We start from the raw sequence: 20017 nt of genomic DNA, 5'->3' as shown, positions 1-20017 counted from the left end.
CTGCAACTACCTCACAATGTTATTGACTATATTTAGTGAGAGAATTCATTTTCAAATTCTGCATAATGCTTTGAACATAGTCACCAATAAATGCTAGCTATTCTTATTGTTTTTGCTATGTGCTACTGTACTATTATATATTGTAGTTGTGAAGAAAATCAGGAGAAGGAAAGTAAGAATGGAATCACATTATAGTTTTCATCCTTACCTGACAACATTTTTTTCATTTTGTTTTAGAGAGAGAGGAAGGGAGAGAAACATCGATTGATTACCACCAGGGATTGTATGTACCTGGACCGAAGATCCAACATGCAACCTAGTTATGTGCCCTGAGCTGTAACTGAACCCACAACCTCCTGGTTATGGGATGACACTCCAACCGAGCCACACCAGTCAGGGCAACACATATAGATTTTGAGAGAAGTGTATTTGTCTTTTATTCTCTACAAAAGCAACACTTGGGCCTAAGTAAAGAACACATTATTGTTGGGAGTAAGGCTTCTGACCCGCTTTCTCTTCCTCATGCTCCCATCCTCACCACCCAAATAACACTGGTGTGGCGGGGAAGGGCGAGGAAGAAAGAGACGGAAAGGGAAGGAAGGGGAGGAGAGAGGTAAAGAAAACACTGTATCTGGAAAACCTACATATTAAAGGCATGGGGTTTGGTGTCAAAATGCCTGACTTGAAATCACAGCTTCAACACTTCCCAGCTATTTGATCTTGGGTCAGTTATTTAACCTCTCTATAGCTCAGTTTCCTCTTTCCTAAAACAGGCAGAATTATGACCTCATCATTAGGTTATTGTGATAGTATAATAAAGCAATGCATCTAAACTATTTAACATGTTGCTTAACATATAATAGGTCCTCAACAATATGTATGAAATTTAAAGGAAACCTTAGATTCATTCATTTAACAACTCACTAATGCTAACTCTCCTTTCTCATCTATAAATAATTAATAACACCTATCTCTTAGAAATTTTGTGATAATTAAATGAGATAATTCATTTGAAGATGTTTTGTAAACTGAAAACATAATACAACAGTAATGTATAGTATATATCTTTTCTGAGTATAAAGCTGCCTTTCCTATATGTATTGCACTTTTTAACTTGTAACCTTTATTTAAACTGTAACCTCTCACTAGATCAGTTGTTCAAACAATAATTATCTGTACGATGTTGGTTATCATTAATTTTGCCATTAGGAGTACGTGAGCTAGCTCAATATTCCAGAAATCCCTTCAAATTTTCACTGTTTGCATTCTATTATAATCATTTAAAAAAATATTTCCTACACTAGGTGATACACTCCTAGAAAGCAGGAACTAAGACTTTTACCTATCTGTATCCTCCATCCTCAAACAGAATATTATAAATATTTAATAAATCTTTTAACCCTATGGAATATATGAACAATGCAAAATTTATCTTAAGACATATGTCATTAGTTTGTCTACTCATAATCTTAAGTCATTTAACCAAAAAGTATTTAACAAAATTTAACCATGCTCAATTTAACAAAATTTAACTCACTGAATAAACAAAGGAATGAATGAGTCAGGTTTTTAAACAAAAGAAAGAATGAGTCAGGTTTTGCACTATATGTTAAGAAATAAAAGTTTAATAAGGCAAAGATCATAGAAAAAAAGGAAGACTGACAAGTCATTTTGTATCAGTATGGTAGCTGTTGTGATGTAAGAATGTCCAAGATATATGCCTATAGAAAAGATAGAATGGAGAAATCAGGCAGAAGCCACATAGGAGTCAATGCTTCGGGTAAGTCCTGAAAAATAGATATTTGACAGTAAAAACAGTCAGAGGGCATTCCAGGTAGACAGAATGATGGAAACAGCAAATACAAGAAACATCGAGAGTATGGACTGGAAGTAAAACTGAAGAGGCAGGTAAGGAATAGATAATGAATGATATGTTATCCAAAAAAAAAAAAAAAAAAAAAAACTATGGACTTCACCTTCTGAGTAATAAGAAACCATGAAAAGGTTTTAAATAGGACACTAACCATACCATAACTAAACTTTGAAACATAAAGGATAGGATTAAAATGGAGAGGTCTGAGATTAGAAGCAGTCTACTTGCTAAATCCAGTAGAATAATGACAGTCAAAAAAAACTTAGGGTGATTGCAAGTCTGGAGAAGGACTAAGGATGAGAGATATTTAAAAGATGACTAGAAGTAAAAAAATGTGAATTTGAGAAACTATTTTCAAACATAAGTATTATACTGTATTTCACTTCCAATCCTGAATTATTGTACATACAAGTTTTCACCGAGCATACTAGAGGATCTTTCATCTACTTATCTTTATATTCTCTATGGGTGCACAGCACAGAACTTTGTGCAATGTAAATACTCATGATATATATGTTGAATTTAAAAATGTAATTAATAATAAATAAAAGGATTAATCAGAATAATTCTTTGATATTCTTTTACCCAGACTTTAAGCCACACTCACAGAAATATCAATACTGAATATGAATAAGTAGCAAATAAAAATATAAACATAAATAACTCAAATACAAAAAAAAAAAAATTAAATATCCCTCATACTGAAAAAGAAATACCTTTAATGTTGCCACTGCCCAGCTTCTTTCCTGATCTATCCAAGATGGAAGATGATCACGTATTCTTTGTTGAGAGTCCTTTAATAAGAGCAATTATTTTCCTTGATATATTAGGCAAAATTAAGACAAAAAATTTCAACAACCGACTAGCTACTTTTATAAACACAATTCTTTTAAAGAGTTCATTCTATGCATTATTTCTTTATATTGTAGATATTACACAAGTCAGTGTTGTAAAATTCTATATAACATAAGTATAGATAACCATTTAGACAAATGTGTCCATGTAAAAGAGAGCCAAACCTGAAGAAAATTTTAATAAGTTCATTTGAGCCAAACTGATGATAATTGCCTGGAAGCAAAATCTCAACAGATTGAGATAAAAGTTCCAGAGAATGGCAGTTTTGCAGTTTATTTTATACATTAAAACCAATGGAGGAGGAAGCATAAAGAGGATTACATGAAACTCACTGGTGGTAGCTTAAAGAAGTAGAAGAAAGCTAAGGGGAGACATCTCTGAGATTGGAAAATGGAGAGACACATACTCGTTTTACATGGGTGTGTACAGGATGGCTAACAATTAACATTTACAGAACATAAAGAGGGGTTCCGTGGTCTCTCTCCTGCTCTAGTGGAAGATTGTGCCCTGAGGGGTTTGGAAAAAAGGGGGATTGCTCTGACATCTCAAAGGTACGTTATTTTAGATGTGAAAAGACAACAGGACAGGATTAGTTAAGGTCAAGATTGACTTTTGTCAAGGAAGATACCGGCCTAGGACATGGCTACCATCACAACTTGCTTGTAGTTTGGAAGTTTTAATTTCAGACCATCTTACGTGGTTACTTTAGGTCTCTGACTTTGTAAGGCCTGTCACTTAGGCCTCCCTGAGCTTGTCAGATTTAGTATACGGCCCCACTTTTGCCCACAGTTGCATTCATTTTCGCTGTACTTAATCTTCTGTAAAACTTCAGTAAATACTCAAACACAAGAAATTGCCATAAAATTATATTATTTTTATTATATCTTACATTTCAGACATAAGCTAGGTTTTGTATTACATTTAAGGTATGCTCCTTTGAAGAATACTATCCATTATGTGTGTAATCAGAAAATTACTAGACAAAAAGCTAAATTTGAATATAGTTTTCAAAAGTTTTATAAAGCAACTTCTAAATTTCAATTACATAGAAAATTTTTTCAGAGAAAGAAATCATGGACGTAGACAACAGTGTGGTGATGGCAGAGGGGCGGGGAGGAGAGTGGTGCATTTTATAGAAGGGCAATAGAGACAAGGACATAGTTCTCTAATTAAAGTATAATTTCCACAGTAATTTAAATCTTCTCTGAAGCAATTATATTAATGAAGTCTAAGTCAGAACTATTTTCCCTAAGAGTAGAATAATTTTATTATTTTTTACTTACAGCTTTCCGCAACATGTCTCCAACAACTACACCGGTAAATGTGTCCCATTCCTATTGAACAAAAATATGAGGAATACAAAAACTATAAAAATACTAACCAGTTAACAAAATATTCTTAATAACCCTATAAAATGGCTTACAATGCAGCTAAGGACATGGGAAAAAAGAAAAACACCTTCCATAGCTTCCCATTTCTAGTGTAACACTAGCATTGTGAGTTCATTTATCAACCTGAAACTTTAATATGAAATCTAAAAATAATTTTATTAAAACAAAAAACTACAATATATATATAAGGGAGTTTCAATATTAAAAATGTAAATTTCATATCAATTAGCATTTGTCACCACCTATTTGTCCTATTATAGACTCTTTTGTCAATAATAAATGAGCAATAAGGTGTGCCAAAAGTTTAAAAATTGTGTATGTTGGAAAAAAATACTTCTACTAACTTATATTTTCTAACAGATAGAGAGAAGACTGTCATTTTTCCTTTTTTTAAATCCTCAGAATCAAAATTGATCAACTGTTATGAAATCTAGTGCCTTAAGAAAACCTACGTCTTTATCCTGGATTCCCTTAACTACATAATAATGAGCACTATGATATATTTTACATACTGATCAGCAAATAAAGGAAAAATATATTAAAATTTGGGAGCAATATAGAAACATTACCAAAGTAACATACTTCCTGCTTCCACCATCCCGACCACTCATTCTTACTAACATTATGAAATCACCAATAAATATGCATGATTATTATACTGTGTAAGTCCAAGGAAAGTGTTCTCCTTTCCCAATGATAATTTATTCATACTCGATGAAGAAAAATATGTAATATTAAGCCTTACAAAGTGTGGAACCTACTAATTATAATGAAAAACATTAACAGGAGATTACATCATACTAACTAGTAGAAATAAAGAGATCGAAATTAACAAATTCAGGAGAAGCTATACAAGTCAGGCACAGTATGTAGAGGCAGAGAGAAACAAAGAGCAAAAACAGGCATGGTCAGTGTTGTTTTAATGATTTAAATGAAGAAATCCCAGAATATCATTAAAATCTAGTCATGTAATGTTAAAGGTTACTACTAGGCCAAAGTTGCACTGTCCATGTACTTTTCCCTTCTACCCTAACTAATGGGCTCTCACTTTGTAATGCCATAATGAAAAAATCACTGATATATATATTTTTAATATTAGAAGCACACCAGAGATAGATTAGTTAGCACTAGCTTGAAGGAGGTTCATTTCGTTTGAGAGGGGGTTATATGGCAGCCCAGAAATAAAGTCATAGACAAATAATATAAATTATACATTAAAAGATTAACATAAACCTGCAGGCTCAAGGAAGCTTCTGAGAACTGCCCAACCTCTGGCTTCACCGGTTGATTCTGAGCAACTTAGTGAAAGTAATAAATAATGTAGTACAGGTATACTGTTTTGTTTTCTATATCTATCAGTTCCACTGCTTAGGCCAGAGCTATAAGAAGGCTGATTCTTCTGGTGTACTGAGTAAGTGGACTTGGGTTCAGAAAAATCTAGGTAGCGTGGTGTTCCTTAATTATTCTGTCTGCCTTAACATCACGCAGAACACTGGGCCTGCCCACAGAGAGCAGACCTAGACAGCAGCATCTTACAATAAATTTCTAACTTAGTAAAAAATTAATAGGTTGATATAATTTCTAGCCTAAAGTAATTTCTAATCTAACCATGAATCTGCACATTACCAAATTACTTTGTGCTCTAACATTTCCTCCTTTACTTTCACTTACATTTTCTTGAAAATATTCAGGATGCATGCTTCGAACAAAATGCAAAGCGAACATCAACTGATCAGCCTGAAAGGAATAAGAGATGTTATCTTGCTTTCTCTATATTTGTAGTTTTTGAAAAGCACAGTCCTTAAATTTTGGTTCACAAAATCTGTAGTCTTCAAATTATCTACTTTTATCAAAATAAGAAATGAGTATTCAAAAAATATTTACATAGAACAACACTTCTAAGTTGGGGGTAGGGAGGATAGAGAAAATACTAAAAGTTTTAGAGAAAGTGCTAAGTAAGATTAAAAATCGTTTACATCTCATTAAAAATAAACTGATTTAACTAGTTGAAATCCCACTGTGAGGTTTGAATCAGTCTTCAGTAACCAGATCATTGTAATCTTCTTACCCTTGCATTAGTAATCTTCAATTTGTCATTGTAATAGTCCTAAATAAGCTATTTACTCCCAAATCAAGACAATTTATTTCTAGAAATTTATGCAAAGGGATTATAAATGTCCTCCTAGATTAGCAATAAGAATATTACTGCAAGATTGTTTATAATAGAACAAAAACTGAAACAACCTAAATGTTCAAAAGTCTATCATGAATATTCAAATCCAAATGCACAGCACGACCTATATCGTGAAAGGAGGTGGGATACATTTACAAACATATATGGATATATATCTGCAAATATTTTCGGAAAAACATAAAAATTCTTATCAGTGATTTATCTTTGAGATTACAGGCTACTTCTGTTTCCTTCTCTTCTCTTAGGTGTTTTCTTTTTAATTTTGTAAAGAAAGCTTATATTATTTCTGTTAAAAAAGTAAATGTTTGGGAGTTCCGGCCAAGATGGAGGCGTAGACAGACACACTGCATCTCCCTCCAGAACTAAGAAGGAATACAACTAGCTCAAAACTAGAAATAACCAGAAGTTCCAGAAAATCAAACTATATGGAATTCCAGCAAACAAAGATATAAAGAAGAAATACTCATCCAGACAGGTAGGAGGGGCGGAGCCGGGGCTGAGGGACGCGGTGTGATGATGGAAACAGCCGGAGCAGCAGTACGATGGTGGAAAGCACAGTCACACATTTTAAAAAGTCAGGACAGGCACCTGGGGAGCATTCCCAGCTCCTCACAGGACCTCGCAGCTCACGGTCCCAGCACCGGGTAAAATCAAGTCTCATTGCTTCTGACTGTGCAGACCAGAGGGGGTTGGGGGGAGCCAGGAACTGCCAGCCTCAGCAGAGTCCACTTGTTTAAAGGGCCCCCATGGTCCTAGAACGTCCCCAGACCCACCCACTCTGAGAATGACAGCCAGGGCAGTAGCTAGAGGGGCACCAGTCCAGTGTGGAAGTGGGAGAGGTGCCCGGAGCGGGGGCGAGTGCTGGGCTGGTGGCATTGTTCCTTCTCAGACCCCTCCCCCACATACAGCGCCAGAATGTGGTAAAATGGGTGGCCCTGTACTGATGAATCCCAAAGGTTCTGCCCCTTACAACATAACAGGAGCAACAGCTCTACCTGGGATGCGGAGGCAAACAAACACAAGAGCCTGTCAGAATGAGGAGACAGGGAAGTATGGCCCAAAAGGGGAAACGGATCAAAATTCCAGCGGGAGAATTAAGTGACAAGGAGATAGCCAACCTAACAGATGAGGAGATAGACAACCTAACAGATGAAGAATTCAAAACACTGGTGATAAAGATGGTCACAGGCCTGAGAGATATGCTTGAGTATGGCAAATGCATAAGAGAAGAAGTGAAGGCTATGCTCAGTGAAATGAAGGAAAATCCACACAAAACCAATGGTGAAAGGAAGGAAACCAAGGTTCAAATCAATGATTGGGAACATAAGAAAGAAAAAAACAGTCAACCACTGCAGCATGAGGAAGCAAGAATTGAAAAAAAATGAGGAAAACTTCCCAAATTTTGTGAAGGAGATGAACATACAGGTCCAGGAAGCATGGAGGGTCCCGGGTGAGCTGGACCCAGAGAGGACCACACCAGGATGTATCATGATTGAGGTGCCAAAGGTTAAAGATAAAGACAAGAGTCCTAGGGGCAGCAAGAGAGAGGTGGAGAGTTGCCTACAGAGGTGTACCTATAGGGCTATCAGCTGATTTCTCAGAAGACACTTTGCAGGCAGGAAGGGACTGGCAAGAAGTATTCAATGTGATGAAAGGCAACCTGCAACCAGGATTACTCTATCCAGCAAAGCTATCATTTGGAATGGAAGGGCAGATGAAGTGCTTCCCAGACAAGGTGAAGCTAAAGGAGCTCATCATCAACAAGCCATCATTATATGAAATGTCAAAGGGACTTACTTAAGAAAAAGAAGATCACAACTATGGACACTAAAATGACAACAAACTAACAACTATCAACAACTGAATCTAAAAAATAAAAACAAAGTCCAACTAAGGAAACCAGAATAGGAACAGAATCATAGGTATGGGGATCATTTGGAGGGTTATCAGCTGGGAGGGGGAAGGGGGAGAAATGGGGAAATGGTGCAGGGACTAAGAAGCATAATTGGTTGGTACAGAGTAGTCAGGGGGAAGTTAAGAATAATATAGGAAAGGGTGAAGCCAAAGAATTTATATGCATGACCCATGGACATAAACTAAGGGGGGGTGGGATTGCTGGAGGGAAGGGGGGTACTGGGCAGAGGGGAGCAAAGGGGAAAAAATTGGGACTACTGTAACAACATAATCAATAAAATATACTTAAAAAATAAAAAAACAACAAAAAAGGTAAATGCTTACTAAAAAAAATCTATTGAAGCACAATTTTTCAAAGTTCTAATTTAAACATTTTATTTAGTCTTTCTCATATAGTAAATAATACATTATTTATATCTAATATGTATGTATGATTATAAATACAGATATATATAAACATAAGGATAGTAAGATTTGGTTATACAGGAAAAAAAAAGACCCTCCTGTAAATATTACCAGCAAGTGATCTCCCTGTCTGCACTAAAATTATCTCTCTGTAGGGAAGATATAATGTCTTCAATAATACAATACAAAATTGTTTTATAAAAGTATGTTGTGTTAATTTCTATATCAATACAGCAACGACTCAACAGATATCTACTCATTAAGCAAGTAAATACAAAACAAATATGCTCATAACTATAGTGATTCAGTGAGTTAAAAAAATTCCTCAAAATGTAAAAATAGGAAGCAGATTACCCATTGGTCAGGTGTGCAAAATAAGAAAAAAGGTACAACCAACTACAATACGTATAAAATAGCTACCATATAACTTAAAATATTATAAAAAACAAGGCATGTCATTTGGGAAGATGTATAGTGTTCTTAGGCATTAGAAAGTCAGATTTCAGGTGTGGGGTTGAATAGTGATTAGCTGAATGAGTCACTAAGATGCTTACTTTATAAATTAATGAATATGTGAAATGGTTACAGTAACTGCCTTCATGTAAGGTAAAGAAATAACGATTAAGATAAATAAGACAATAAATGTAATTATTTGGAAGGCTTTATCACTGAATTAATTCATTCTTTATTACAGATATATATAGATACACACATTCATGCACAATTTAACTACATTGATTTAAACGTGAACTGAGGGAGAGTAATGTAATCTCTAGTGTTAATGGAGAGATGGTAAGGACCTGGCAATGTGATTCTCAGATTATCCAATGGAATCCGTGAGCCAAATGTTAACGGTTACTGAGGCCATATTCCAAAATGTTGGGAAAAATGGGCACTTAATATAGAGTTAATAAATGGGTAATGGTGGTTACCCTTCTTTTTGTTTTTTGGTCACAGAAGACCCACTGCCCACGGGGATAAGTATATAATCATAGCTGGGCCAATCACATTATATTGCTCCACCGATACTGCACAAGGGATGCCATATGCCCCAAGCCAGGCCAACCAGGATCTTCTTCTATGTTTTCCAACCTAGAGCTGGCAGAAGAAAGCTATTTTTGGCAGCTGTCTGATTACCCAGCTGTACCAATGAATCATTTTAGCCATAAGTATTAACAATAATATTAGAATAGAGAACAATAGTGACTTTTAAAAAACCTAAGAATATAATTTATTGAGAGCAGAGAGAAAACGTTATTTTCAATTAATGAAGCAAAATTAAGAATGAATAAATGAACTCAAGGATTTTCTAAATAATTATTTCAGAAAAAAAAAAAAAAAAACAACCTGTCAGTATCCAGAGTTAAGAAAATATTTTGGACCTCTAACATTCTTGATCTACACCGGTTATGACGATCAGAAAGTTTGGGTGTTCTAATTCAATTTCAATTTATCTCAGTATACTTAGGTTCTATTACAAAGTACTTTAATATCAAGAGGATATATAATATGCAAAACCTCAAATGTTCACTTACATAATTCACTAGGTGAAATTTAAAAAATTGGTAAGAGATGGTCAACTCCTAGGTGGTAAAATCAGTTACACATTCCATACCATCACAGTACTCTAATAAATGTTTATAACAGTAAAACTGTGAGAGAATTAATAAATATGAAGGAATCTTAAATTCAACTTTATAGATGAAATCAAGTTCACATTTCCACACATAAAGGGTTGTTTCACCCATATCCTATTAGCAAGAAGTCTTCAGCATCAAGTCTAATGGGGTTGAATTTCAGCTCCACCATTCATCTGAGTAACCCAAAGAAAGGTTACTAGTTCTAAATCTTGGTTTTCTCCTTTATATAACAGGACTGTTGTAGGAATTAAATAACAATATATTTAAAGCACTTACACAGTGCCTGGAACACTGTAAGTCTTAAAAGGTGACAGATAACTATCTGCTTTAAATGGATACATTATATAATATTTTTTTAAAATTATTTAAAATATTCTATAAACCCCAGAGTTCTCAGAGACTAAGCAGCAGTGGAAAGTACAATTCATTCATTCCTTCTATTTCTACTCTACAGTGTCCAGTGCTTTCAAATATGTTCATTGAAAAGTATAAAGTACATGTTACCAAATGAAGAAGAGTCTTGCTTTAGTCTCAAATAAGTTGATATAGCATAGAACTTGAGTATTCTCATTTGTGCTTGAAATTAAATCATTTTGGTGAACAATTTTAAGTATGTTTAACTATCCTACAGAAAAGTCAAAGGGTTAGTCATAATACTAAAAGTTTCAAAGTTATCAAAGCAGAAGAAAATGATCTAAATTATCAATATTAACTTAAATAGACACAGGTTATAAAATGTCTAAACCCCCCAACCAGAGAACTTCCACTTTTATAAGAAAACACATCTGACAAGAAATAATACCAGAATCCAAATTAAATAATTTGTAAGATATATACAATCATAAGAAGCTATTATTTTATTTTTAAAACATAATATTCATCTGAATTTATTCAATCAACTGGCAAATACATTTGGAGAGAGAGGCAGGGTGAGCTGCAGAGGCAAAACTTACAAGGAGTTTGCATGAGAAAACTTCTATTTCATAGCTCACCAAACATGCTTCATATATCTTTTCAGATCTCAGATAATACTTCCAAGAGGAAAGGGAAACAGTAAGAATATGTGTCCAACCAACCCTCCTTCCAACCCTTTTCTGTATTCCCGCCCACTGTAGTTGAACTGAAATGAAGAAATGTTATATAAAGGTACTAACTTGTACAGTTTTATAATCATAAGTTTTGAGAAAATAAATATGCTATTTATCCTATAATTGTCTAAAATACTGAGGTTACTAAAATAAACATGTCTGATCTCTTGAAGAAAAAAAAAAAAAAGAATGACAGAGCCAATAATCTAAACTTAAATTGCTAGACAGCTTTCCACATTTGCTTTACTCTATTTAAAGTTGAAATTTCTTCTACAAAACAAGTCAATCATTTTTTATTCCAGGTCAAGTTGCTTTCACTTCAATGTGATGTGAATATTAATAATCCTAACCTCTCCCTAGTTTGAGAGTCCAGTGTTGCCATACTGCTGTCACCGACTAACCAGCACAACCAGCTTTCGAAAGAAAGTCTGGCAAGCAATTTAATGTGGTGCTGAGGACTGAACACCCAAAAAATTTTCACTAAAATATGAAATTGGTTCCATTCTAAATGATATTATACTGCCAAATCTTAGAAATGTGCCTTATTGCTTTACAATTAATGTGCTTTCTTAATTGTTTCACCACTAAAACTCTATGGACTGCTGAATTCATGTTTAATAAGTTTAATATTATACTAAAATGAGTTTTACAAAACAGATATCACATCATCAATTAAAAACATGTCTTAAGAATTATAAACTATAGCTTTTTTAAAAAGTGATTTTAGCTATTCATAACACAAAAGTATTACTGAAGACAGGCAATGAAAAATTCCAGTTGGGTACTAAAAATGTTAGGAATGTTAAGAATGTTAAGCCTTACAAGCTTGCCCTTACTGCAACAAAATGTTGGCTTTGGCATATCTTAAATATATTTTTAAAAGGTAAAGTGACTTAAAAGAAGTAACCCTTTCTATACTTCATTGATAATTTAAATAATTTTGATACTGAATACTTATTATATCTTGAATATTTATATTATTAAAAATAAAATAAGAATACACGGTAGAAATATATAGGTTAGAAATAAACAAGAAACTCCTATAAGAAAATTTGGACTTAACTGGTATCCAAAAATATATTATTAATAAAGTTATGAAACATCTTTAAAAAACATAAAAGCTACTAATTTTTAAATAAATAAAAAGTTTATGTTATCGACTTCCGGCCAAGATGGAGGCTTAGACGGACACGCTAGGTCTCCCTCTACAACTATAAAGGAATACAACTACTTCAAAACAAAGGATAACTAGAAATTCCAGAAAATAAAACTACACGGAAGTCCAACATATGAAGTTATAAACCAGCGGTGCCATTTGGGCAGGTAAGAGTTAAAGAGGGCAGCGCTGTTTGCGGTCGCACCCGGAGCGGCGGGCGGCGAGGAATCCGGGCTGCGCAAGCCCCTGGCGGTGCGCGACTCCGGAGCTGGGGAGAGCGGCGCCGCATCGCCTTGAACAGTGAGGCCCAGGGGGGCGGGAGGGCGGATCCCGGTCTCCTAGCTGAATAACTGTGTGAATCCATCTTGGACCCCCGCCCCCAAAGAAAGCACCACAGGGCTGCGAAATAGGTCGCGGACAAGCAGGCGCCGGTCGCTAATTTGTGACGCGTACACAGGCACTGCCCCGACAGCCGGCCCAAGAAAACAAAACGCATCTGTCAAAATGAGGCAGGCAACTTTAGAAATACCGGTAACACAACTCACCAGGCAGCAGATAGAGAACCTGACAGATGAACAGATAAGAAACCTGTCAGAGGCTCAGTTCTGGGCCATTGTTATCAGGTGGCTTACAGAATTCACAAAAGAGCAGGAAAAAGATATGAAAGAAGCGAAAAACTTTCATAACGAAAGGAAAAAAACAGCATACGAGACAGAAGGAAAGGAAATAAAATCCAGAGTTCATTTCAACAAACTGGAATATGGAGAAGGAACAAGCAGTCAACCAATGCAGCGAGAGGAAATGGGAAGCAACAATGAAAGGATCAGAAACCTCTGGGACAGCTATAAAAGACCCAACATAAGAATCATTGGTTTGCCAGAGAATGAGGAAGATGAACTAGAACTTGAAAAATTGAGTGAAAATATAATAAAGGAGAACTTCCCAGACTTGGGGAAGGGAATAGACCTGCAGGTCCAGGAAGCAAGGAGAGTTCCCAAGAGACTGGACCCAGGGAGAACCACTCCAAGACACATTATAATCAAAATGTCAAAAATTAAAGATAAAGAGAGAATCTTAAAAGCAGCAAGAGAGAAGAAAAGAATTATGTACAAAGGGGTCCCAATTAGACTATCAGCTGACTTCTCAAGGGAAACCCTACAGGCAAGAAGAGACTGGCAAGAAATATTCAAAGTAATGAAAAGCAAAAACCTACAACCACGAATACTCTATCCAGCGAAATTGTCATTCAGAATAGAAGGACAGAGAAAGTGTTTCCAGGACAAAATAAAACTGAAAGAGTTCATTAGATCCAAACCACTGTTATATGAGATGTTAAAGGGACTGGTTTAAAAAAAAAAAACAGAAGCTAGGGAGATGAAACAAAGGCAAACTAAATAGGCAACGAGAGTGGAAGAGGAACTGTGGGTACGGGAAGCATATTGGGGGGAGGTCAACAGGGAGGGGGAATGGGGAAAGGGAGGGAGATGATATAGGAATTGGGGATCAAGGTAGGAGGGAATGGAATAGACGGAGAGAGGTGGGGAGGAACTGTATGCACAACTAATGGACATAATCTAAAAGGGGGGGACAACTGGAGGGAGGGGGGCCACCGGGTGGAGGGGAGCAGAGGGAAGGGAAATTGGCACAAATGTAATAATTTAATCAATAAAACACATTAAATCTGAAAAAAATAAAAAAAAAAGAAAAAAGTTTATGTTATCTTTTGACTTAAAATATTTTTCAAGAATAATATTTATTTATAACATATCTATTTTCAAAAAGTGTTTGGGAGCACTTTAAAATAACTGCATCCCATTATATTTTCATAAATCACAGTCTATTTTAGTGCAGAGGACTTGAAAGTAGAAAAGCATTAAATATATTATTAGGAGAGTGACCAAAATGAAACTTTGCAACCTTAACACATTCCCAAGAAAATAAAAAAGGTTAAAGCCACACACTAAAAAAACTCTCACCATACAAATTCAATTACATAGAAATCAAAAAATAAATTAAATGATAAAAAAATAACATATAAAAACAATATAATAGACTTGTTTTATAAAGCAAAGCTTATTCTTTAAAATACCAAGAGAAAGGACAAATATAGCAAAGAGATAAAAGTGGCAAATAATAGAGGAAGGTAAAAATAAGCAACTTTAATAAAAATACAGAGAAGAATTTTAAATATGATATTTATAAACTACAACTTGGTAAACATTAAAAATTGAGAATATCCAAGGATGACAAAGACACAAGGAAGGAGGTAGCGTTCTTACTCTGTGGATAAGAGAATTAACTGGTAAAGAACTTAAGGAAGGCAATTTGATAACATTCAACACAATTTCAAAAGTGTATATCCAGCAATTATGTTATATTTCATTGAGAAATCTACTGAATAGGAAAACCTACTTACACATGTACATGAAGATGAATATACTGCACTCATAATAGCAAAAAATAAATAATCTAATATCCACCAATAAAGCAGTAGTTATACAAATTAGCATATAACCACATTATGGAATACCATACAATCACTAAGAATAATGAGGTTAACATATTTATGATTATGGGAAGATCTTCAGGACCTACTGCAACAAGAGATGCAAAAGAACAAAATATATAGTTAAGGAAAATTAAAAACTACGTATTTGCACACATTAATATGAAGAGAAAGGAAATGGACTATAAAAAGCAAGTAAAACTTTTAACTGTTTTACTCCAATGAAGGAGTAAAAGTTGAAGGAGAGAATGAAATAACTCTTTAAGGTTTTTTTCTATATAGTTCCACAAACTTTGAGACTCTTCGGAAATATTTTTTTAAGTTTTTGTATGTGTAATAAAAGTTTTAAAGTATTACATGACAACTATGCATTATACAAATGTTAGCAGTATCTGAGATCTATAATTGATGAAATTCTACTAATATGTCATTCTCCTATCTTAAGATCACAGCCTTTTAGTGATATTTGAAATCATTGGCTTGTGATTCCTAATTGTACACAAGTTAAATACAGGGCCAAACAGACAATTTTTTAAATGACTGAAAAGAAAAATTATAAATCTGCAGTCCTCATTAAAGAAGAAACTGTGCAGAAATACTCAACTATAATTTTTTTAACTTCCAATAATATCCTTTATAGAAGTCCTGAAAGAAAGGCATTTTGAAGGATTTATTCTCTATCTCAAGTAAAGATCCTCAACAATATCGCCCTAATCCTAAAAATTACTGTCCCTTTCTAAAGAATATGTTAACTATAACTTTTTCAAGATTTTCTAAGAAGCCTATATAATTGGACCATAACAACTCTATTTCTCACTTAGGTGTCTTTACAAAGCTCTTCTTCAACATATCTTAAGCAATACCCAAGAACTGATATATTTTTTAAATTCCTAAATGAAAAGCCTCTGCATTATTTGCAATATTTAAAAGTTTCTAAAATATGTTTCATTGTATATTCCTCTGTGGGCCTTATAATATAAAGACTTCCATGACAAATTTCTCTCAACTCAGAATCAAGCATTAGTTTACTTTAAGACCAGGAATAGAAGACAGTTTTGTCCCCTACCTAAGGGACGTTTGGAGACATCCAGAAATTTTTTTTTTTTTTAACAACTAAGGGAAAGAAAATACTACTGGTGTGAGTTGTCAGAGGCCAGAGAACAGCAACCCACAACAAATAATACTGTGGCCCAAAGTGTCAATATTGCTGTATTGCTGAGTTTGAGAAACCCCAGCTAGAAAACAACCTACATAACATCATGGTTTCCTCCTTCAGTGGTTACTGGGATTTCTGGAGCTAAGTCAGCTAACACAGTGTTTGCTCTCCCTTCTTCACAGGTCACTTTTCTCCCTACCCTATCCCTAAATGCTACAAGACATTCTAGACAGTCACAACTATTATTTTGGAAAAACATCAGAAATGGCAATCCCAATACCTTTCTAGAAGGTAAACAGTTACATACTTTAACTGTAATACTATATTAAATCAAAGGTCAGGTAGTATTTTATACGTAAAAAACATAACATTGCTTACCTTAAATAGACAACGGCATATATATTCATATACCATATGTTTTAATGAGCTGATAAGAGACTGAATTCGCTGTTCTGTACTTTCGGAATCCTGTAAATTAAAATTTGAAAATGAAGAAAATGCATAAAGATTTTATTAAAAGGTACTCCATAGTTTAATCATGCTTATCAACGGTTCCTCCAGACTCAAAGCTGATTCTCGAACAATTATCTTTGGCAATCAAATTCAAAGGACTAAACAAATAAGCATATTAAACTTGTACACTGATACAATTTTTAAAATGGCATCTTTTTCTTTAATGTATAGAGCTTAGAAAACTATAGGCCCAAAATGGCATCACTTGTGCTAAAGTCCATGATAACAAACCTAGATTTAATACCTGACCTAACTGTGGTTTTGACATTCACCAGAAATGTAATCTTTATGAACCAGTCTAGAATTTTCTTCTGGTCAAACACTAGTAAGGTAACTTGTCACAGGCGTAGTTCATTCCCTGTCCCCTGCCAAAGGAAGAAGATGCAATCTGCATGATAAAACCCTTGCCATTCTCTTCCTCCATAAAAGATGAAGTCCTGGACTAAAAAATCCTTTCTTTTCTTTTCCTAACAGATCCTCCGACCCACCCTTCTTCCCATAAAAACTTCCCATTTTGTACAGCCTAAGAGTGCCCTCTACTTGCTATGTGGGTTGCTGCCTAATTTATGAATCATTTAATAAAGTCAATTAGATCTTCAAATTTACTTGGTTAAATTGTTTGACAGTCAAAAGTTTTAATAAATAAACACTATAATCAATTTCCAATAACACAATATGAGTTAAATTTGCCTATACCACATTGATTCCTAGGGGTGGAGGTAGAAGAGAGAGGGTATAAGGGGAAAAAATGGTAATGGAAAAAATACAATAAAAAAACAAACTATTAAAAAAAATACTACATCAGTCTGGGTTAAACCCATCTCATTATGTCTAGTATCATTACCAATCCAGCCCCACAACAGTATAAAGAATTTATACCCTATAAAGAACCACCCTATAAAGAATTTTCTCATCCTCAATATAAGAACCTAAACAATCTTAAACCATGCCCTCCAGGTTGAATAAGGAGGAGCAATAACTTTGATATTGGTGCTATAAAAGCACATACATACCTTTAGTGTTTTTATTTCCTTCTGTACTTCCATTGTACATGACTGCCATAATTTGAAAAATATCATTAATGGCTACTTCCTTTGACTCATGAAGAGTGACTTGGGTAGGAATGGGGGAGGAGGTTATGAAGGCTGGTCTTTCCCCTACGTGTGACATAAGTTTTAAGTCTCACTCCAGGAGTAACTGAAGAATACACGCTTTCCAGAGTTCAACTGAGGTATAACATTTAAACTAAATGTGTTTGCTTCCTTAATTATAATTGATAAGATGACATGGAAAAAACCAATAAAATAGTTTAGTCCGTTTAGAGAAACACATCCAAGATGAGCACTGTAATGTGGGAAACTGGTAAAATTGTCATGAACTGAGCACTGAGATGCATTAAACCTAGGTTTCTGTCCTTGTTAATAGCATGTTCTAACTGAGAGAGCTCACTGTTACTAGTTCATATGGCAAACACTCCTCTCCATTTCACTGCTTATTATCAAAGATTGCATGTGAAATTGAAACTTGGATCCACTAAAAGATACTCTATTGTGAGACATAGTAAAGTATTGACAAGAGCCAATGGATTTTCAAATCATTGGAAAGTAAGTTTTTTACTCTGCTTATTTAAAACTTAAAATAAATTCAAATGCACAAACACAAGTACACACAATCGCACGCACGCGCGTGCGCGCACACACACACACACACACACACACACACACACACATAAAGGTTAATGTTCCTCAGTGGACATATTATCACAGAACTATTATTGTTACTGAAAAGATACTGAGTTATAACCTTTTCTAAAGAGTAAATAACCAATATTCTTACTAAGTTTAGTGAGAATTACTAACCTATTTATCAGTTCTCCTATCAATTTAGTCACTGACTTTAACATGAATATTTTTGACTGTGTAGTACTAAGTAATATATGAGAAATTTTAAATGCAAAAATATAAGCATAAATGACTCTCTAGTTTTATCTGCTGACATAGTGAATTATAAAATGTCAATCATATATTATGAACCAATGCTCACACAGTTTATACCATTGTTTTTTGTAAAAATGCCTGTGCCAGTACATTTTATAAATGTTTTGATTAAATTTAACCTATTCTAACATTCAAAATATTTTTTAAAAACTAAGGTCCAAAACTGCAATTATTTATTCTTCTGCCTTTCCCCTTCCTTTGGACAAACACTAGATTCTTGAAATAACAAATATACAAGACAGAAATGCTTATCTTGTCTACCATGACTGAGTAGACAGATTTTTGTTAACAAAACATACCCCAAAGCATCAGCTCTTCATTTTATTTCAACTTTGAATATAAGGACCACTTCAAATGAGATATATTAGAGAAAAAAATCAGTAAAACTTTAATTATTTATAATCCAGTGTTTTCTGAAATAACTCATTCATGAAAATAGTAATTAGCCAAGCTAATGAAAAAAATAATTTTTGTCCTGTTTTGTTCTCTGATTATATTATATAACCCAATACTAAGAAAAATATCTAACAGTGAGTCTGCAATAAACACTAACAGAATAATCTTTTCTCAAAAAAAAAATTTTAAGTAAGCCTATTTAAATATAACATTTTGTTCCCTTATTTAACCAAAAGAAAAAATTACTCTCCCCTCAAAAAATAATTTTAAAAAAACCCATCTATATCAGTATTTTACCAAATGCAAGAATTATAAAGAATAATTAGATAAATTGTGTCTTATAAAAGTATTCTGGAAAAAAACTAAAAGGTAAAATAAAAATTCAAAATATTTGCAACATATGACAATGGTGTAATGTCCACAATATGTAAGAGTATCTTAAAACTCAATTTTAAAAATATTAGTAGTATAGGATAAAAAAATTCACCAAAGAAATACAAATATAATCTTATATTTATAAGTAATATTTATCTTATAAATGATCAGACTTGCAAATACAATAAAATATTTCTCAATTATCTAGAAGTACAATTACTTTATAATAATTATAAATATTTAACATTTATAATATTAAATTGTAATATCCAATGTAATGAATTTATAATATCCATTGTTAAGGTGTAAATAGAAAAAAGGATTTATAATATTCACTGTTAATGTGTAAACAGAAAAAAATCACCCATTGCATCAATTTAAGATACTAATAGCATATACTTTAAAAGGATAATTAGGTAATGTGCAAAGCTTACAAATGTGCACTTTTGCCTATTTAAATAAGAATTTAACTAGTAAAAAAAAGAACTAGGAAAAATAATAATTGGAGAAGTGAAACACTAAAAAAAGAAAAAATCAAAACCTTATAAATTTCTGTAG

The 20017-nt window shown here is 33.8% G+C and overlaps 1 protein-coding gene across 1 annotated transcript in view; it reads right to left on the bottom strand.

The window, feature by feature from the left end:
- The window catches only part of LOC150019825 (cytoplasmic dynein 2 heavy chain 1-like), a 287287-nt gene that overhangs the window by 110765 nt on the left and 156505 nt on the right, over positions 1 to 20017 (bottom strand). The window contains exons 70-73 of the mRNA XM_090266701.1: positions 16557 to 16646; positions 5791 to 5856; positions 4012 to 4062; positions 2590 to 2667 (exon numbers count right to left, since the gene is read on the bottom strand). Coding sequence (XP_090122827.1) covers positions 2590 to 2667; positions 4012 to 4062; positions 5791 to 5856; positions 16557 to 16646 — 285 coding nt within the window. The remainder of the gene's footprint in view (positions 1 to 2589; positions 2668 to 4011; positions 4063 to 5790; positions 5857 to 16556; positions 16647 to 20017) is intronic.

The sequence above is a fragment of the Furipterus horrens genome, unplaced genomic scaffold (genome assembly GCF_987537825.1).
Source record: "Furipterus horrens unplaced genomic scaffold, mFurHor1.1.pri manual_scaffold_2, whole genome shotgun sequence".
Classification (NCBI taxonomy): Eukaryota; Metazoa; Chordata; class Mammalia; order Chiroptera; family Furipteridae; genus Furipterus; species Furipterus horrens.
This window is presented reverse-complemented; position numbering and strand designations above follow the sequence as displayed.